Below are 20,547 nucleotides of genomic sequence, written 5' to 3'. Positions count from 1 at the left end.
CCTTTAGCCTGTGTGGGAGTTCTCCGGCTACTTTTGCTTCTTTGCACATTCCCAAAGCATGCACATTAGGAAGATATCCTAAATTAGGTAGAGATCCTATATTCTCCACAGGGGTGAATGCAAACAATTTTTTTGTGACTGTGCCCTGTGATTGACTGGCGACTATATTGGCATGGTTGTATGAGTTTGGTGTGGGAAAAACATGAGATCCCTGACTTTAACGCCTTGAAACAAACTACTGAAATTGTGAGCCAGGCCCTGACCTGAGATTGACAAGCCCCATATAAACCAGAAGAGGATGTCACGGATACATTCATGTACATAACTGCTTCAGGATCAGTTGTTTTATTTTATTTATTCCAGATTCTCCTCAGTGATGCATTGCAGCGCTGGGTCTTTCGGTTGGGTCAGTGAGCAGTCAAGCGGCTCCGGCCAGCACAGGCCATGGAGACGCTAACAAATGGATACAAACAACATTTCCTGAATCATGCCAAAATCCTAAAAACAACCAAATAATTGAAGCGATTGGATGCCTTTTTTCATCCTTTGTTTTACAGTGCGTTTCAGTGGTTGACTGGGCCCACCTGACTGAAGGTTCCGGTGGCAGTGCTCAGTTTGTACAGCGCCCAGCCCGGCACCATGAGGATGGAGGACAGGGCCATCATCCAGCCCAATACGTAAGCCCAGGTGGGGTAGACGTACCAGCGGTTGAATGTCAGGGGCTGGTACTCAACTAGAGAATATATCAAAGAGCCCTGGAACAAAAATGACAAGTCAGATCATCATCACTTGCTGAGTTTTGTGTGCGTGTGTGTGTGTGTGTGTGCATCTGTGTGTGCGTGTGTGTGTATGTGGTAAGTCTGCACACTGCTCATATGCTTTTCTGCTGCTGTTTTGGATAGTAAACAAACTGCGAGTGAGCGGCCTTCATGCCAAAAAACAACTTTCGACCTCTTACCCCTAAGTGATTAGAGTCAGAGCCGCGGTTATCTAAGAATGGCTCTGGAGGGCCACATTCCATAAAATTTGAGACATAGACGTATATTCTGAAATAAAGACTCCTTTTGTGATGAACACTGCAGTGAATTGGAACTTTTGCTTGGACTTCACTAGACAGTGTGTGTTAATTGATAATTGGGTAATCCAATTGAAATGCTGTGGTATAACCTTAAATAGGTTGTTCGTGCTTGGAAACCCTTTATTAAAGCAATTCTGCTACAAAAGTGGATTAGATGTGAAAGACTTAATGCCAGTTATAGAGTTCACCATTTATTAGGTTTAAGTATGGGCACTTTGTCACACAGGTGACATTTTCAGTCTTTTGAATTATAATTTATTACATGTGGCAGCACGGTGACGTAGTGGCTATCACTTCTGCTTCAGAGTGGAGAGGTTCTGGGGTCGAACCTTACATATGTCAGGCCCTCCTATGTGGGGTTTGCATTTTTTCCCCCACGCAAGTGTCTGACGAGCGCATAACGCCACATACACAAAGTGAGGAAATAGAAGTCTGACTCACCAGTGAAACCAATGGGGTCATGTAGCGCCAGCAGATTTTAAAAAAGGGGTTGGCACGCTTGCCCGTCATGACAGCTATGATGTTGCTCAGCCGCTCTGCTCCTTTGGGAAAAAGTATGCATAATGGCACATATTAGAACCACCATAATAATGTATCTACCAGGGTTATCATGTTTTTGGATTTTTTACTACAATTGTTTTTTTTATTTCATTTTTACCTTTGTTATTAAATTCTATTACTTTTAAATATTTTTAGAGCATATTTGTTAGTTTTATTTATTCATTTAAAAAATTCTTTGCTTCGCTTTAGTTTTAATTTTACGGTGACACCAAATTAAATCAACCCTGAAAGTTCATGCATAAATTTAATTGACAAAAACAAAAAGGAAAGACGCTTTTGTGTTACTGCACTGGACTCATTTTGATTTGATTGTGTTGACAAAAATGTTTTTTTCAATTTGAGTTAAACTCCTTTCATCAGATTTTGCTAACTTTACTAACCTTGGTACTTATACTTACTAATGATAAGCCATTTTAACAACAAGCGCAGTCAGGCCTTGAAGTTATTGATTGATTGATTGATTGATTGATTGATTGATTGATTGATTGATTGATTGATTGATTGATTGATTGATTGATTGATTGATTGACCATTTGGGGAATCCTCAATGGTCACAGTCCACTCTTCACTGCTCGTAACAAGAGATGACTTCATTTCACATCATATTAACCACTGATGAAAACTGTAAATCTTAAGTCCTTTTTGCAAGTAAATTATAAAATATTGCAAAATGAAGCAAAGAAAAAAATCAAAAATATACCCTATCAACCTTACCAAATATCCAGCCCACTGCCAAGCTTTCAAACACACAGAGAAAGAAGACACAGGATCCATTGCAAGCGTAATAGTCGAAAATCTGGAAGATGTACATTCCTCCCTGAGGATGACATCAGAGAGAGTTACTCATATTCACTGGCCATAATATTAGGGACACTTGTACAATATATCGGACATCTTGTATCTCATAGGATTGTGCAGGGGTACACAACGAAGAGTCCACTTTGTTTCACTCAAAATACATGGGCAGTAAGGCCATAAAGCAAGATGTTTGTGGCCTTTAAGTGTTTGCTTGACAGCACAGATAGATTCATGGTGATGTGAGTCAACATTCTGACCTCAGTGACCATGACGAGCTGCGAGAAGAAACATATAAGGCAGAAGAGCAGGAGGAAAACTTCCCGCCTGCCAGCCTGACGCATTACTGTGGGAAATACATCTGAGAAGGACGTCATCACCACCTCAATGCCGACAAACTGCAGAGAGAGCAGAGCCGTGAAGTCACTCAAACTCATTTCCAAGCAGAACGGAATGCCAAGACGCACGTCAAACCTGCGTGTCCAGGCCCAGGAGGAGGAGCATGACGAAGAAGCAGATGGACCACACTTGAGGCAGCGGCATCATGGTCACCGCCTGAGGGTATGCGATGAACGCCAGGCCTGGCCCTGCGATCAACATTCAACTGCACAATCAGTTTGGAACATTGAAATTATTGGAAGTGAATAAAGCAGCATGGTGAACTATTGTTTAGCACATCTGACTCATAGTCTAAGGTTCAGGGTTTGAATCTTGGATTCTCCCACATGACGAAAACATGGATCTGTCACGTCTCGTCCCCGGTTGTTTTATTATGTGTATGTTGCCATGGTTTCTGTTCGTGTTGCCCCTCCCCTCCTGTGTCACCTCAATCAATCAATCAATCTAACCACAGTCACCTGCCTATTGTTACCTGTTTTGTATTTAAATCCCGTCCGCCCCTCACTCCCAGTCGGATCGTTTATGTCGTCACATGTGTTGTTGGCATGTCTTGATGTCTTCACGTCTGTAGTCTTCTTGTCCTGCGTTCCCCGGTCAGTCAGTCCAGTTATTGTTTTGTTAAGTTTTGTCAGTTTGCCTTTTGAGTTTGGTCAATAAATCCTGGTCCAAGCTGCATTTGGTCGCCCTGTTCCATGGCAGCATTAGCATTAGCTTCACAACAGTTTAGTAGTTATCTGCAGAGGTGGACGGAGGGTCCAGCAATCAATCACTGACAGATGCCAGTTTTGCTAACAATTGATGTAAAACTAAAAAAAAAGAAAAAAAAACTGATTTATTTATTTGCTTGCTTAACTTTATTATTTCTTTTCCTAGATGGAGTTTAAAGAGCATTTTGAGTTGACCTGATTCTGCCACCTCAGCAATAGCAACACCTTGCTGGTGAGCCATGAATCCCAGCACGGAGAAGACAGCAAAGCCAGCAACCACACTGGTACAACTGTTCAGCAAACATAGCCACAAGCTGTCCCTGCAACACAAATGTATTTTTGTTCTCAACTTGGGTTCAAACTATTAAGAGGTTGTACAGCAGAGCAGAGGCTCTAAAGCTGCTTTGAGTTCGAGGCATGCTGAGGAAGGCCTTCAATTTCTCCAAAGTAATAATTTTTTTGAGCAACAGTCAAGATCCAAAAAGAATCATACGAGTAGGATTTGGACAATATTTTGGGTTTGCAGTTTCTTTTAAATCCCGTTTTTTAAATTGAATTCCAGCAACTGAAAAACAATGTCATGAAAAGGTCATTTAAATCTTGTCAGTAGGAGGCGCCACAAACACGTTTAATACTGTTTGTCTATTACTCATCGTGTAATGCATATACCGTCAGTAAATGCCAATTTTATTTTCACAGTTAAAAATCTGACTTTATAATTTCATTTGATAATGACTTTACATTTGATGATTATATTCGTATAAAAAATGAAGTAAATGTAAGTATCAGTTTTAATTGAAACTATGAAAGGCATTTATTTTGTAGTACTTATTTTTGTACAACTGATCTTATAATAATAATAAGAAATGTACATATAATATAATCATTATGATGAATAATATAGTAAATAAGTATGATATGAGTATAATAAATAAAATAAGTATTTTACATATTAAAAGTAAATAAGTATGATATGAGTATAATAAATAAAATAAGTATTTTACATATTGTATTTGTATTGGCAGAATCACTGGCCATTCTTGGTGTACCTAATGTTCTGGCTGGTGAATGCATGCATTTCCAGCTTTGTTAGTGCACTAACATGGAGCACTTGTTTTTGAGGCAACCCTTGAATTGCATTTCATTGGCTGATGAGAATGTTTGCACTCAGTGTGTATTATTATTGTGACACTTACTTGTAGCAATCGTTGCTTTGGGTGTTGTAGCTACCCAGTACCGCCAGGGTGCCCACACCGATGCTGTACGAAAAGAAGACCTGCGAGCCTGCTTCCATCCACACCTGTTCAAAAAAGGTTGCCATTGAGTGTGTTCACCCTCCATCACAGCACATGTAGTATGATGTTCCACAGTCGTACTTGGGGATCTGTAAGTCGTGACACCTCAGGCAGAAGGTAGAACGCAACTCCTTGGCTGGCACCAGGAAGAGTGAGTCCTCGGATCAAAAGAATGAGGAGCATCACGTAAGGGAAAGTGGCAGTGAAGTACACGACCTGGCCAGAAAGTGTTATAGCATTAAATGTTTTGTGTTTGTGTGCGTGTGTTTGAATGATGTATTATTAATATTTTTGTAGCAATTGGTGCATTTTGATGGACTTCACCTTTCCAGTTGATTTTACACCTTTCCAGATGCAGAAGTAACAAATGACCCATACTACCAGGAGGCAAAGAAGCACCTCCCACCTGATGCTGCCAATCTCCTCAATGCCCCCTGAGATTTTCAAAACTCGACGTCTGCACAGGTTAGAAATAACAGCATATTTTATGCCACCTAGAATGGTTAGAAAATGCTATTTATGTAAATTGTTTGCCTTACTCCCAGAATTCCATTGCTGCTGAAGTTCCTTTGGTGTGGTTGGTGTGATTCGTAATTGTAACATCGACACAATCCGCTGCAAGAATGACATTGTCATTAACACTATACGCGGAATAAAGTACATACACACACACACACATACTTCGACCTTACCTGTGTTCCAGTAGTTGTCACAGGTGCTCCAGGGCAGCAGAGAGTTGAAGGAGAACACCAGGTAGAGCAGAGCCCAGGCTAGAATAATCATGTAAGCCACACCACTGTACAGCAGTATCAGTTGACCCCCATAGCCAATACCTGCATTAGACATAATGCATATATAATAATAATAATATAAAAATAATAATCCCACTACATTACGTTCAAACACCAAATAGGGGTGTGCATCACTCCAATAAAAGATTATGTGATGCTAGTGTATGGACAATGTCAAGAAACAAAGTCCAATACTATCTATATGTATCACAATATAAATAGTTTATACTGTTGAAACCATACCAATTAACAGATAATAGTGTCGTAAATCACTAAATTTAAATCTAGATCCATCACCACTACTACCATGAAAGTGTTTTGAAACTACTCATCTTTTAGTTTGAGTGCTGTTAATGTTTACCTTAAACTTAGATTGAAATAACATTTGTGTTTATGTTGCAGTCTGTGGGTAATGTGTCACTTACATCTCGCACTTGAGGTGTTGTGACCGCAATAAACATTGAATTGGGGGTCAAAACATCTCTTTGCTTTTTGTCTTAGCTTGTATTACAGAAAACGGAGTGTTGCATACCTTCAGCCAGTGGACACAGCTTTCTCCAGCAGGTGACGGCTCCCTCTTGGGTGTGCTGGCCCATGGTGGTCTCCAAAAGGAAGAGCGGTACACCGCACGTCACCGCAAACACCAGATACGGCACCAGGAATGCACCTGAATGTTACACGTAGACTTTGGTGATATATATATAACTTCTGAAAGAAGTTCTGGCTTCCATATTTGCTTACCGCCTCCGTTTTTGTAGCATAAGTACGGAAACCTCCACACATTGCCCAGGCCCACAACGTTCCCGGCAACAGCCAGTAAAAACTCCACCTTGTTGCCCCAGTGTCCTCTCTCCTCAAGTGCATCATGGCTTAGATTTACCTCGTGTTTTTTCACCCACATTCCCTTAGAGTTCACCGTGAATCCAACCTTTCTTTTCGTCACACATACAACACTGGCTGTCCAGTTTTACTTGGAGTCCACATTCTCACTCAAACCACCATTAATGAGCAACTGGCTGAGCAGTTAATCAGTTCTGAGCAGAAATATATGTTCTCTCCAGAACAAATCAAGTTTCATCTCTTTATTTAAATCCACAAAACTAATGAGAAGTGATTGTTTAGGTTTTCATGATGATGAAACACAAACTTTTTCTTGTAAGGCTGTTGCCGTGGAATGCGCCGATTTCCAAGGAAACAATGGCCATTTTGAGTGTCAGAATCATTCCACATCCTCCTCAGTGATGTGTTGCAGTGTCGTGTCTCTTTCCCGGGCCAACGAAGAGTCAGGCGGCTTGGGCCAGCATAAGCCATGGAGACGCTAACAAATGTATACACACAACACCGTTGAACTGAAACTCACCAAAATCTGAGATTCAGCCATTGAGGCAGGTATTTGCTTTTGTGTTTTCTTTCAGTGCGCATTTGAGTGATGTACTCAACCCACCTGACTGAGAGTTCCGGTGGCGGTGCTTAACTTGTACAGCGCCCAGCCTGGCACCAGAAGGATGGAGGACAGGGCCATCATCCAGCCCAATACGTAAGCCCAGGTGGGGTACACGTACAAGCGGTTGAATGTCAGGGGCTGGTATTCAACTAAAGAATATATAAAAGAGCCCTGGAACAAAACCACAAAAAAAATGGAATAGAATTCATCATCTGCACCGTTTTGTAAATGGACGGAGCCAGGCCATGACTGTATAGGACCAGAAGAAGCATTTTGATTATGGCACCCACTGTTTCTGCCAATAATGATAATAAATAATAATAAAATAATAATAAAATAATAAAAAATATAATTGGTTGATTTAGTTTTTGTAAATTAAAAATATAACGACATAAAATAATTTCTAAATGGACTATGGACGCTACATAATTGGTTTATTAGAATTTTAACATAAACAACCTTAAATCAAGAAAATTATTGTTTATGATAATACCCATCCATTTGACATAGTTTAGATACACATTGGTTCATTTTGAAATTCATATGCGGAACAACCCAGCATTACCTAATGCAAATGTACACAGTTCATGAAAAGGCTGACAAGCACATTACAGCTCAAAACTTGAGAATAACTCACCAATGACACCAAGGGGGTCAGGTAGCGCCAGCAGATTTTGAAGAACTGGTTGACACGCTCACCTGTCATATCTGTGATAATGCTGCACAGCCGCTCTGCTCCTTTATGAAGTATGTACAATGGCAAAAAATTGGTGAAGACATATTGTGACTCCTATAAATATGACAAGAATAACCCTAGAAAAAAGTGTACGATAGGTGTTCACTTAATTAGTTTTTGGAAGTGATTCACTGATCATCAAGTGAGTCGCAAAGGCCAAAATTCACTGTGAACTGGTGTAACAAAGTCAACAAATCTGTTTTCAACAAACCACATACAACTGACAAATCAAATAACCCACACTGTGTAACCAAAATCAAAAACTGTCATATCTAGCTCCTCGTCGTTTCCTCGTGTGCCAGTGTTTCCGTCCGCGTCTCTGTACTGTGTCTGTGCACTCGCCCCTCCCCACCTGTGTCCTACCAGTAAACACTGTAGTCACCATCACCGGCCTCTCGTTACCAGTCTTGTATCTAAGTCCTGTCCCGCGTCACTCCCTGTCGGATCGTTCTGTTGCTACCACTGTCAGTAGCTGTCCTGTTAGTCTGTCCCCTCTGTCATTCATTTACACCTCTGTTAGTCTGTTAGCATGTTCTGTTAAGCCTCTGTTAGCTCGTCCTGTTTGCCCGTCCTGTTAGTTCCTGTTTGTTCCTGACGGTCAGTCTTACCATGCTCTCCTGCTTGTTTCTTCCCCACATTCTCTCCTCCACCATCCTTTCCCTCAATAAACGCTGGTCCAAGCTGCATTTGGTCGCCCTTCTCTATTCCGCACGTGAACAAAACACGACCCAACCTACCGAATATCCAGCCCACAGCCAAGGTTTGAAACACACAAAGAAAGAGGACGCATGTTCCATTGCAAGCGTAGTAGTCAAAAATCTGGAAGACGTACATTCCTCCCTGTGGACAACATCAGAAAGAAATTTGCGTAGGACCCATTGGCCACAATATCAGCTAGACTAGCGTATAATAGCTACAGAATGGACTTTAAATGAAGCACTTTTTGGCATTATAGACAGATTCATAGCAATAATATTCTGACCTCAGTGATCATGACGAGCTGCAAGAAGAAACACGTTAGGCAGAAGAGCAGGAGGAAACATTCCCGTCTGCCCGGCCGACGCAATACTCTGGGAAATATGTCTGACAAGGATGTGGTCACTGCCTCAATGCAGACAAACTGCAGGGAGAGAGCCCACCCACAAGGTCACTTCCGAGCAAAAATAAATAAACATGAAGTCAGTGTTTTCGAACATTCGAGCCAATTCATGTTTCAAAAAGCATACTGTAGTGGTCAAACCTGCGTATCTAGGCCCAAGAGGATGATCATGACAAAGAAGCAGATGGACCACACATGAGGCAGTGGCATCATGGCCACCGCTTGAGGGTATGCGATGAACGCCAAACCTGGACCTGGAAAAGATATCCACATGCCCGTCAATTTGTAACATTCAAATTATCTAAAGTGGAGGAGAGTCTCAAATAAGAGGCGCCTGCTTCCTCACCCTTTCAATTCACTTCTTTTAGATAGAGTGAGATGTAAGAAGATTTCAAGTTTACTGCACCTGACTCAGCCACGTCTGCAACAGGAACACCTTGCTGGTGAGCCATGAATCCCAGCACCGAGAAGACAGCAAAGCCAGCTACCAAACTTGTACAACTGTTCAGCAAACACAGCCACAAGCTGTCTCTGCAATACACACAAAAACACTTGTTTTCCAAACAACACGCAATGCCAAGTAGGAAATATAATTTGGACCACTCTATGATATTTATTTGTGTCTATTTTGGGTTTCAATCTCTATGTAATTTCTAATCTTATCATGGCCTACCTCCCAAGCGACATTACGTCGTAAGGGTAGGGTCAGGTAAGATTTAACATAAAATGTACTCCTATGAAATGTAGAAATTGATCATTGCTCATGCTTGGTGCATCATCATCATCATCTTCTGTCCCTTGACAGCACTTGTGACCACACGGCACAAAAATCATCGCTCAAGTTGCTACATTGTTAATCTTGAATTTGTTCATACAAATAGTTATAGGCTATTTCTAGACCTTCACTTTATCTTTGATAAGTCAGTCATCAGTCAGAGTCAACATTTTAAAAGGTTTACATTTTCAGTCATGGGGAACAAGGTTTAGTCACAAATTTACTCAAATCATCGCTTTCTGTTTGTCGACATGTGCTAATTGGCGTTTTCAAGTGAGCGCACTGGATGTTTTAGCCTCCAGCTAAGCCGCACCCCATAAATGACATTGAGCAAATGAAAATAATGGTATGTGTCATTTCAAATTTGATCATTAGGAAGTGCCAGGAAGGTGTTTTTTTGCTGCAGAAAATACTCTACTGATGAAATTAACTGTGTGTGTGTGTGTGTGTGTGTGTGTGTGTGTACATGTGCGTGTGCTCGCGCGTGCGTGTGTGGGTTTGTAATACAAAGTATGAATTTTAACTTGTAGCAGTTGTTGCTTTGAGTATTGTAGCTGCCCAGTACAATCAGGATGCCCACACCGAGGCTGTACGAGAAGAAGATCTGCGAGCAGGCATCCATCCAAACCTGTGAAAAAGACATTCATTGACACAGAGTGTACCTTCCATATCAGTGATTATATAATCCAACTCAGTCCTACTTGAGGGTCTGCGAGTCGTGACACCTCAGGCAGAAGGTAGAACTCAACTCCTTGTCTGGCTCCCGGAAGAGTGAGTCCCCGGATCAAAAGGATGAGGAGCATCACGTAAGGGAAAGTGGCAGTGAAATACACCACCTGAATAAGACAGAGGTGGGTCAGAATACTTATTGTTTTGAAATACTTGGTGCATTTTGATGGACTTAACCTTTCCAGTTGATTTTACGCCTTTCCAAATGCAGAAGTAACAAATGACCCACATTGCCAGGAGGCACAGAAGCACCTCCCACCTGATGCTGCCAATCTCCTCAATGCCCCCTGAGATTTTCAACACTCGGCGTCTGGTTAAGGTTGGAGGCGGGGAGGAAGACACAATATGTCACATACAATGTTTTTAATATAGCTATTTCAGTGTACTGTATTATCGTCCTCACTCCCAGAATTCTATTGCTGCCGAGGATCCGTTGGTATGGTTGGTATGGTTGGTATGGGTTAGGGTTAGGTTCCAAGTTGGAACATCAACACAATCCGCTGAAAAAAATGACAGATACTGTATTGGCACATTGTAAAGTACGTGTGTGTGTGCGTGTGTGTGTGTTGTACACTGACTGTAATCTAGCAAAACATAATTTCCTGTCATTGCATGAAATTATGTAATAAAATATTTCCAATCATGTGAGGGGTGATGATTCCGAGCCAAAAAGGAACACTACTCCCTACTGTTTGTTGTTTGTGAGATGTAACCTGTGTTCCAGTAGTTATCACAGGTGCTCCAGGGCAGTGGCGAGTTGAAGGAGAACACCAGGTAGAGCAGGGCCCAGGCAAGAATAATGATGTAAGTCATGAAGCTGTACAGCATTATCAGCTGACCCCCATAACCGATGCCTGACACACAAAACGAGTTGATATCTGTTCTTAGTGTTGGCTTTTGTCAAATAAAGTCCCCACAAAAATGTGACTTGTACTCCGGTGCGACATATGTTTTTTTCTTCTTTATTATGCATTTTATGACTAGTGCGAATTGTACTCTGGAGCAACTTGTAGTCGGGAAAATACGGTAATTGAAAATGATTGTGATGATGAAAGTGCCTGGCTTACTTTGCCCCAACCTTTGTTTGCTTAAAGTTTGGCAAGCACTGTTTTAAACATTATTTTTTGTGTATCAAAGGATGTACTCTTTGGTTGGGTCATCGGTTAAAAGAAAAAGACAGAAATAACACTCCTAATTGATTAACGTTTACTCAGAATTATCATATCCTGAGCTACTTGTGAAACTGCCTCTGGGTGCCAAGCACCTGCTCACAGGTAATGAAGGTGCAAACACATGACAGGACAAGGTGTTATTGCAGCTACTGAAGTATAACCATGGGGTCTTAAATCGGTGGAAAGACCATGGGGGTGAAAGTGTGCTACAGGACAAGTTCAGCTGTCACTGTAGCAAAGGCACAATGCGGAAGTACTAGTTGGCTCATGTTTTGTGCTTCAGAATGGTAGCTAGGCTCACACATGGTGGAATGTTGCATACCTTCAGCCAGTGGACACAGCTTTCTCCAGCAGGTGACGGCTCCCTCTTGGGTGTGCTGGCCCATGGTGGTCTCCAAAAGGAAGAGCGGTACACCACACGTCACCGCAAACACCAGATACGGCACCAGGAATGCACCTGAATGTTACATGTAGACTTTGGTGATATAGTATGTACAACTTTTGGAAGAGGTTCTGGCTACCATATTTGCTTACCGCCCCCGTTTTTGTAGCATAAGTAGGGAAACCGCCACACATTGCCCAGGCCTACAATGTTCCCGGCAACTGCCAGAAGAAACTCAACCTTGCTGCCCCAGTGTCCTCTCTTCTGAAGTACACGTTGACCTGGCTTTACGTTGCATTTATTTTTCCACATTCTCTAAAAGCAAAAAATGAAACTGACACTTCCACTCAGTCGCAGACACGCACAACGCTGGTTACATCAAACTAAAAAAAACATGCCGTTAGTGTTTCAAATGCCACATACCTCACTCGTGATTGCACAGTGGCAACCTTTCTTCATGCAGTAGTGAAATGGCAACAGGTGTACAAACTGAGCCAAAATGTTGCTGGTCTACTCTTTTTGCGCTATGTACTGGACCTGCATTCTCACTTTGCAAATCAAAGTGTGTGGCAAATGAATTAGAATTACCCACACACCGTAGGGTAAGTAAACAACACCAGTGCGCTGTGTGCAAAATTATTAGGCACGTGCCTTTTTTGATCGTATGATCATTTTTAGGCATATTTTCTAAGTCCATGCTGTATAGCTTGAATGCTTACTCAATACAAGCATATCAGGGGACGTGTATTTGTGTTATGAGGTATTGTGGGGGTCTCAGCAGATCAATACAGTGTGCATAATTATTAGGCAGCTTGTTTTCCTCAGGCAAAATGGAGCAAAAAAGAGATTAAAGTGAATTGTAAAAAGTCATTCAGAGGGATGCAGCACTTTTGAAATTGCTAAGATATTGGGGTGCGATCACAGAACCATCAAACATTTCCTTGCAAATAGTCAACAATGTGCATTTATTTTTGAGGCAACCCTTGACTAGCATTTTATTGGCTGATGAAAGTGTGCCTAATGGATGCATTCAGTGTGTATTATTATTGTGAGACTTATTATACGTGTATTATTATTGTGACTCTTGTTGCTTTGGGTGTTGTAGCTGCCCAATACAGTCAGGGTGCCGACACTGATGCTATACGAAAAGAAGACCTGAGAGCCAGCCTCCATCCACACCAGTTCAAAATAGGTCGCCATTGAGTGTGTTCACCCTCCACCACACCGCATGTAGTATGATGTTCCACAGTGGACACAGCTTCCTCCAGCAAGTGACGCCTCCCTCTTGGGTGTGCTAGCCCACGGTGGTCTCCAAAAGGAAGAGCGGTACACCGCACGTCACCGCAAACACCAGATATGGCACCAGGAATGCACCTGAATGCCCAGTTTTACTTGGAGGCCACATTCTCACGCATTAATGAGCAACTGGCTAAGCAGTTAATCAGTTCTGAGCAGAAATATATGTTCTCTCCAGAACGTGTATCGTAAATCAAGTTTCATCTCTTTATTTAAATCCACAAAACTAATGAGAAGTGATTGTTTAGGTTTTCATGATGATGAAACACAAACTTTTTCTTGTAAGGCTGTTGCCGTGGAATGCGCTGATTTCCAAGGAAACAATGGCCATTTTGCGTGTCAGAATCATTCCACATCCTCCTCAGTGATGTGTTGCAGTGTCGTGTCTCTTTCCCGGGCCAACGAAGAGTCAGGCAGCTTGGGCCAGCACAGGCCATGGAGACGCTAACAAATCAATACAAACAACACCGTTGCACTGAAACTCGCTAAGATCTGAGATTCACCCATTGTTTGCTTTTTGACTCGTAAAAATTCCTTCTTTCACTGCGCATTTGAGTGATGTACTCAACCCACTTGACTGAGAGTTCCGGCGGCGGTGCTTAACTTGTACAGCGCCCAGCCTGGCACCAGAAGGATGGAGGACAGGGCCATAATCCAGCCCAACACGTAAGCCCAGGTGGGGTACACGTACCAGCGGTTGAATGTCAGGGGCTGGTATTCAACTAAAGAATATATAAAAGAGCCCTGGAACAAAAAAAAAAACAAAAAAAGAGTTTAGATACACATTGATTCATTTTGAAAATCATATGCAGAACAACCCAGCCTTACCTAATGCAAATGTAGTTCATGAAAAGAATGACAAGCACATTACAGCTCAGAACTTGAGCATCACTCACCAATGACACCAAGGGGGTCAGGTAGAGCCAGCAGATTTTGAAGAACGGGTTGGCACGCTCACCTGTCATATCTGAGACAATGGTGCACAGCCTCTCTGCTCCTTTATGAAGTATGTTCAATGACATAATGTGACTACAATAAATATGGCAAGAATAACTCTAGAAAAAAAGTGCATGATAGGTGTTCACTTAATTTGTTTTTGGTAGTGGGTTAGGGTTAGGGTTAGGGTTACTGGTCACTGATCATCAAGTGAGTCCCAAAGACCAAATTTCACTGTGAACTGGTGTAACAAAGTCAACAAATCTGTTTTCAACATACCACATAAAACTGACACATCAAATAACCCTTGACAATGGCTTATCAGATCCTTTCTGCCAATAAAGGACCACACTATGAAACCAAAATCCAAAACACGACCCAACCTACCGAATATCCAGCCCACAGCCAAGCTTTTAAACACACAAAGAAAGAGGAGGCATGTTCCATTACAAGCATAGTAGTCAAAAATCTGGAAGATGTACATTCCTCCCTGCGGACGACATCAGAAAGAAATTGGCCACAATATTAGCTACATCAGCGTATAATAGCTACAGAATGGACCTTAAATGAAGCACTTTTTGGCATTATAGACAGATTCATAGCAATAATATTCTAACCTCAGTGATCATGACGAGCTGCAAGAAGAAACACGTTAGGCAGAAGAGCAGGAGGAAACATTCTCGTCTGCCCGGCCGACGCAATACTCTGGGAAATACGTCTGAGAAGGATGTGATCACCACCTCAATGCCGACAAACTGCAGGGAGAGAGCCCACCCACAAGGTCACTTCCAGGCAAAAAGAAACATGAACTCAGTGTTTTCGAACATTCGAGCCAATTCTTGTTTCAAAAAGCATACTCTAGTGGTCAAACCTGCGTATCGAGGCCCAAGAGGATGATCATGACAAAGAAGCAGATGGACCACACATGAGGCAGTGGCATCATGGCCACCGCTTGAGGGTATGCGATGAACGCCAAACCTGGACCTGGAAAAGATATCCACATGCCCGTCAATTTGTAACATTCAAATTATCTAGTGGATGAGAGTCTCAAATAAGAGGCGCCTGCTTCTTCACCCTTTCAATTCACTTCTTTTAGATAGAGTGAGATGTAAGAAGATTTCAAGTTTACTGCACCTGACTCAGCCACCTTTGCAACAGGAACACCTTGCTGGTGAGCCATGAATCCCAGCACGGAGAAGACAGCAAAACCAGCTACCAAACTTGTACAACTGTTCAGCAAACACAGCCACAAGCTGTCTCTGCAATACACACAAAAACACTTGTTTTCCAAACAACACGCAATGCCAAGTAGGAAATATAATTTGGACCACTCTATGATATTTATTTGTGTCTATTTTGGGTTTCAGACTCTTTGGAATTTCTCATCCCATCATGGCCTACCTCACAATTGACGTTACGGCATAAGAGTATGGTCAGGTAAGATTTAACATGAAATGTACTCCCATAAAACGTTCAAATTGATAATCGCTCATGCTTGGTGCATCATCATCATCTTCTGTCCCCTGACAGCACTTGTGATCTCACAGCACAAAAGTCATCACTCAAGTTGTTACATTGTAAATCTTGAATAAGTTCATTCAAAACACAGTTATAGGTAGGGTGACCAGTGGCACGTCTCGTCCCCAGCCGTTCCACTATGTGTCTGTTGTCATGGTTTCCGTCTGTGTGCTCGCCCCTCCCCTCCTGTGTGCCCATGATGAGAGTGATCATTCTCACCTGCCTCTTGTTACCTGTCGTGTATTTAAGTCCTGTCTGCCCCTTGTTCCCCGTGGTGTCATTGCTGTCGTCACGTCTGTTGGTGGACTGGCTTGGTGGCTTCACGGCTTTTGTTTGTCGGTCAGTCCTCTTGTTGTTTTGTTAAGTCATGTCCGTTTGACGAGTCTGTTAGGTTTTTTTTTTTTTCAATTAACCCTGGTCCAAGCTGCACTTGGTCGCCCTGCTCCGTTCCGACCCATGAGAGACCAGATCCTAATTCACCAGGTTGGTGACAAAGGCTGTTTGCGTGAGACAATGTGGGACAGTGTGCGATACCAATGCATCGAGGTAGTCCACTAGAGCTTTTGAAAATATAAACATTTCTATTCTGCCCCTTTGCTTAAAACATTACTATGATTTGCCATTTGGTTGATTCAGTAGTACATAATAACCTGCAAACAAAAACTGTGCTTTCCTCCATGTCTCTGTCTCATCCTGCCATTCTGACTCTGACCTGATTTACATTGCGGGCGCGCATCAGTCCCATCAGTCGGAGTCAACATTTTAAAGGGTTTACATTTACAGCCCTGGAGAACAAGTTTAGTCACATATTTACTTAAATCATTGCTTTTTTTAAATCATTACATCACACTGTTTATAAACTTAAAAATTTGCTCATTGGAAACTGAGCAAATGAAAATACTGGTATACGTCATTTCAAAGTTGATCATTATGAAGTCACAGGAAGGTGTTTTTTTGACGTACAAAAAACTACTGATGAAATTAGCGTGTGTGTGTGTGTGTGTGTGTAATACAAAGTATGAATTTTAACTTGTAGCAATTGTTGCTTTGAGTGTTGTAGCTCCCCAGTACAGTCAGGGTGCCCACACCGAGGCTGTACGAGAAGAAGATCTGCGAGCAGGCCTCCATCCAAACCTGTGAAAAAGACGCTCACTGACACAGAGTGTACCTTCCATATCAGTGATTATATAATTCAACTCAGTCCTACTTGAGGGTCTGCGAGTCGTGACACCTCTGGCAGAAGGTAGAACTCAACTCCTTGTCTGGCTCCCGGAAGAGTGAGTCCCCGGATCAAAAGGATGAGGAGCATCACGTAAGGGAAAGTGGCAGTGAAATATACCACCTGAATAAGACAGAGGAGGGTAAGAACACTTTTTTTTTTTAAATTCTTGGTGCATTTTGATGGACTTCACCTTTCCTGTTGATTTTACGCCTTTCCAAATGCAGAAGTAACAAATGACCCACATTGCCAGGAGGCACAGAAGCACCTCCCACCTGATGCTGCCAATCTCCTCAATGCCCCCTGAGATTTTCAACACTCGACGTCTGGTTAGGGATGGAGGCGGGGAGGAAGACACAATATGTCACGTACAATGTTTTTAAACTAGCTATTTCAAGTGTAGTGTGTTATCGTCCTCACTCCCAGAATTCCATTGTTGCCGAGGTTCCGTTGGTAGTGTGGTTGGTGTGGTTCCAAGTTGTAACAACACAATCCGCTAAAAGAATTACAGGTACTGTATTGGCAGATTGAAAATTATAGTGGTGTGTGTGCGTGCGTGTGTCGTGTATATTAGGGTAATGGTAGCCTAAATTTAGCCTTGATTTAATTTAAAGTAAAATAATTACACACTGTGTTCAAGTTGTACAGTGACTATAATGTACCAAAACATCATTTCCTGTCATCGCATGAAATTATGTAATAAAATATTTACAATCATGTGAGGATTCCTTAGCCAAAACAGGAACACTACTCCTGACAATTTGTTGCTTGTGAGATGTTACCTGTGTTCCAGTAGTTATCACAGGTGCTCCAGGGTAGTGGAGAAATGAAGGAGAACACCAGGTAGAGCAGAGCCCAGGCAAAAATAATAATGTAGGTCATGGAGCTGTATAGCTGGATCAGCTGCCCTCCATAACCGATGCCTGGCACACATTTGAGCTCGAGGTTCAAGGACATGTAAAGGGCATGTATACAAGCAATATCACACCAAATACACATTTAGTTTAAAACAAACTGTCATGGCACCTTGTATCTTTGTCTTACTTTTAATTCTTCATACTCACAGTTCAGCACATTCTGTTTGTTGTCAGGCTGACTGATGTGTACCACATGAATGAAACATTGGAGTGAGCCAAATAAGATGCGTGACATATGCTCATCACCCACGTTGAAGGCAAGAGTGCAACAAAGAAAACGACATTTAGAAGTTCCAGAAATGTGAGTCAAAAGGATTTAACAGATACATCATGAAATTTTATATAGGAATGAGATGATTAAAAAGTGGAGCGCACCAAGACATACATACTACATACAGTGTAAGATTATGTTGTCCCAGATGATGTGCTTGGCTTACTTTGTCCCAACCTTGGTTTGCTTATAGGTTTGCAAGCACCGTTTTAAACATTATTTTTTGTGTGTCAAAGGTTTTACTTTGTGGTTGGATAATAGATTAAATAAAACAGACTCCAAATTTAATATTGATTGTTAACGTTTACACAGTATTGTCAGTTATCCTAAGCTGCTTGTAAAACTGCCTCTGGGGGCCAAGCCCCTGCTCACAGGTAATGAAGGAGCAGACACATGACAGGACAAGGTGTTATTGCAGCTACTGAAGTATAACCATGGGGTCTTAAATCGGTGGAAAGACCATGGGGGTGAAAGTGTGCTACAGGACAAGTTCAGCTGTCACTGTAGCAAAGGCACAATGCGGAAGTACTAGTTGGCTCATGTTTTGTGCCTCAGAATGGTAGCTAGGCTCACACATGGTGGAATGTTGCATACCTTCAGCCAGTGGACACAGCTTTCTCCAGCAGGTGACGGCTCCCTCTTGGGTGTGCTGGCCCATGGTGGTCTCCAAAAGGAAGAGCGGTACACCACACGTCACCGCAAACACCAGATACGGCACCAGGAATGCACCTGAATGTTACATGTAGACTTTGATGCTATATGTACACGTTTTGAAAGAGGTTCTGGCTGCCATATTTGTTTACCGCCCCCGTTTTTGTAGCATAAGTAGGGAAACCTCCACACATTGCCCAGGCCCACAATGCTCCCGGCAACTGCCAGAAGAAACTCCACCTTTTTGCCCCAGTGTCCTCTCTTCTGAAGTGCACGACCCGGCTTTACGTTGCGTTTATTTTTCCACATTCTCTAAAAGCACAAAATGAAACTGACACTTCCACTCAGTCGCAGACACGCACAACGCTGTACTGTTACCCAAATGCCCAATTTACGCATCGTCATATAATGACACCTGCCCAAGCAGTGAATCAATTTCGAAGGGAAATTTAGGTTTATCATCAACACGTAAAATAAGTCATGCTTGATTTCTTTCTTTGAATGCACAAAGATAACACCTTCAAATAAACGATCCGTCTCCGTTCGTTTCCTTGTTTTAATGTTGCCATGGTTTCTGTTCGTGTCACCCCTCCCCACCTGTGTCCTACTAGTAAGCACTGTAGTCGCCGTCACCTACCTCTCGTTACCTGTCTTGTATTTAAGCCTTGTCTGCGTGTCACTCCCTGTCGGATTGTTCTCGTCTCATGTCTTCTTGTTTCTAGTCTCCAGTCTGTTCTGTTCTAGTCTTGTCCCTAGTCGAGCCTCTCGTCTATCTTTTGAGTTCTTCAATAAACCCTGGTCCAAGCTGCATTTGGTCACCCAGCTCCAATCACTTCATGACAAAAGCTGCATCAATTAATTGAGGCACAGCATCAATTTGAGTGGAACCCACTATTAGTGGAGTCATTACTGTGCAATAACATCCTGCTCTCGATGCTTTACCTTTGGATTGTCCATATTATGTGTACTATGTGTCCTCTCTGCATCCATTGCAGCCTGGTCATCCTTGAAGAGAGATCCTCCCATCTGTGGCCTCTTTTCAAGGTTTCTCATTTCCCCGAGTAGGAGTTTTGAGTTTTTCTTTGCCCTCCTGGGAGTTTTAAATCAGGGGATGATTGAGAATAATTGTCAATTTTTGCACATATTCTCCTGAATGTTGTTAGCTACCTAAATGTTGTTCAGAGGCAGAGATATACCGGAGTCAAATTTCTTGTTTGGCATGCTCAAACTTGGCAAATAAAGATTGATTCTGATTCTGAAATGAGGTTGACTTCCACTCTAAGAAACCCATAGAAAATGCACAATTTTGATTTAATTTATCTCAAAAGGGGACTTTGTAATATACAGTTTCTTTATGTTATTTAAAGTAAAGACAATTTGCAATCTTCGTATTTTAGCATTTAGCAACACCATTAAGATGACACATGATTGCATGACAATGCACATGCAGTAACATCAAACTAAACAAAAAACACACGTCGTTAGTGTTTCAAATGCCACATACCTCACTCGTCTTAGTACAGTGGAAACCTTTCGTCATACAGTAGTGGAATGGCAACGGGTGTACAAACCGAGCCAAATATTGCCGCTCTACACTCTTTGCAGTCTCAGTTTTGCAGTATAGGTGCAGCAAATGAAGTTGCATTACCCACACACTCCAGGGTAAGTAAACAGCTCTTGTATGAGTTAATCACCTTTGTGTTTTCAGCATAAGACCTCATGCAGTAAATGTTTGCCTAACTCTGACAACCAGAGCAAAACATTTGAGTTTATGTT

The 20,547-nt window shown here is 42.1% G+C and overlaps 3 protein-coding genes and 2 long non-coding RNA genes across 9 annotated transcripts; 2 read left to right on the top strand and 3 right to left on the bottom strand.

The window, feature by feature from the left end:
• Positions 1-329: 329 nt before the first annotated feature.
• Positions 330-6,790, bottom strand: LOC137839506 (sodium- and chloride-dependent GABA transporter 2-like). 3 transcript variants are annotated; one of them, XM_068651261.1, is made up of 14 exons: positions 6,368-6,671; positions 6,159-6,293; positions 5,528-5,668; positions 5,375-5,450; positions 5,160-5,292; positions 4,917-5,051; positions 4,737-4,840; positions 3,736-3,860; positions 2,909-3,021; positions 2,695-2,832; positions 2,354-2,456; positions 1,520-1,620; positions 585-755; positions 330-453 (listed from the first exon to the last, which is right to left on the bottom strand). In XM_068651261.1, exons 1-14 carry the CDS (start codon positions 6,525-6,527, stop codon positions 355-357), a joined length of 1,734 nt encoding a protein of 577 aa, XP_068507362.1. In that variant the 5' UTR covers positions 6,528-6,671; the 3' UTR covers positions 330-354. The 3 variants fall into 3 exon arrangements, with proteins under 3 accessions (XP_068507362.1, XP_068507361.1, XP_049582184.1); XM_068651260.1 differs by lacking the exon at positions 6,368-6,671 and adding an exon at positions 6,774-6,790 and having other exon boundaries at positions 330-755; XM_049726227.2 differs by having other exon boundaries at positions 330-755.
• On the top strand, positions 3,017-4,032 carry LOC137840424 (uncharacterized). The gene is made up of 2 exons (XR_011087065.1): positions 3,017-3,426; positions 3,707-4,032. It is a non-coding gene; the product is annotated as an uncharacterized lncRNA (long non-coding RNA).
• Positions 6,694-12,519, bottom strand: LOC125972503 (sodium- and chloride-dependent GABA transporter 2-like). The gene is made up of 15 exons (XM_049726228.2): positions 12,387-12,519; positions 12,116-12,278; positions 11,904-12,038; positions 11,123-11,263; positions 10,813-10,909; positions 10,587-10,719; positions 10,382-10,516; positions 10,205-10,308; positions 9,312-9,436; positions 9,047-9,159; positions 8,789-8,926; positions 8,544-8,646; positions 7,708-7,808; positions 7,071-7,241; positions 6,694-6,944 (listed from the first exon to the last, which is right to left on the bottom strand). Exons 1-15 carry the CDS (start codon positions 12,420-12,422, stop codon positions 6,846-6,848), a joined length of 1,794 nt encoding a protein of 597 aa, XP_049582185.1. The 5' UTR covers positions 12,423-12,519; the 3' UTR covers positions 6,694-6,845.
• A 933-nt stretch (positions 12,520-13,452) lies between these two features.
• LOC125972502 (sodium- and chloride-dependent GABA transporter 2-like) lies at positions 13,453-20,416 on the bottom strand. Of its 3 annotated transcripts, XM_068651449.1 has the most exons (17): positions 20,276-20,416; positions 19,714-19,861; positions 19,290-19,617; positions 18,924-19,083; positions 18,715-18,849; positions 17,715-17,855; positions 17,353-17,428; positions 17,126-17,258; positions 16,921-17,055; positions 16,744-16,847; positions 15,330-15,454; positions 15,067-15,179; positions 14,813-14,950; positions 14,583-14,685; positions 14,156-14,256; positions 13,833-14,003; positions 13,453-13,703 (listed from the first exon to the last, which is right to left on the bottom strand). In XM_068651449.1, the coding sequence occupies exons 3-17, from the start codon at positions 19,338-19,340 to the stop codon at positions 13,605-13,607; spliced, it is 1,785 nt and encodes a 594-aa protein (XP_068507550.1). In that variant the 5' UTR covers positions 19,341-19,617; positions 19,714-19,861; positions 20,276-20,416; the 3' UTR covers positions 13,453-13,604. The 3 variants fall into 3 exon arrangements, with proteins under 3 accessions (XP_068507550.1, XP_049582182.1, XP_068507551.1); XM_049726225.2 differs by lacking the exon at positions 19,290-19,617; XM_068651450.1 differs by lacking the exons at positions 18,924-19,083; positions 19,290-19,617.
• On the top strand, positions 15,968-17,649 carry LOC137840474 (uncharacterized). The gene is made up of 3 exons (XR_011087151.1): positions 15,968-16,196; positions 16,774-17,074; positions 17,160-17,649. It is a non-coding gene; the product is annotated as an uncharacterized lncRNA (long non-coding RNA).
• Positions 20,417-20,547: the final 131 nt, after the last annotated feature.

The sequence above is a fragment of the Syngnathus scovelli genome, chromosome 7, assembly GCF_024217435.2.
Source record: "Syngnathus scovelli strain Florida chromosome 7, RoL_Ssco_1.2, whole genome shotgun sequence".
Classification (NCBI taxonomy): Eukaryota; Metazoa; Chordata; class Actinopteri; order Syngnathiformes; family Syngnathidae; genus Syngnathus; species Syngnathus scovelli.
Note: the sequence above shows the minus strand (reverse complement) of the source record. Positions and strands in the feature narration are given on the sequence as shown.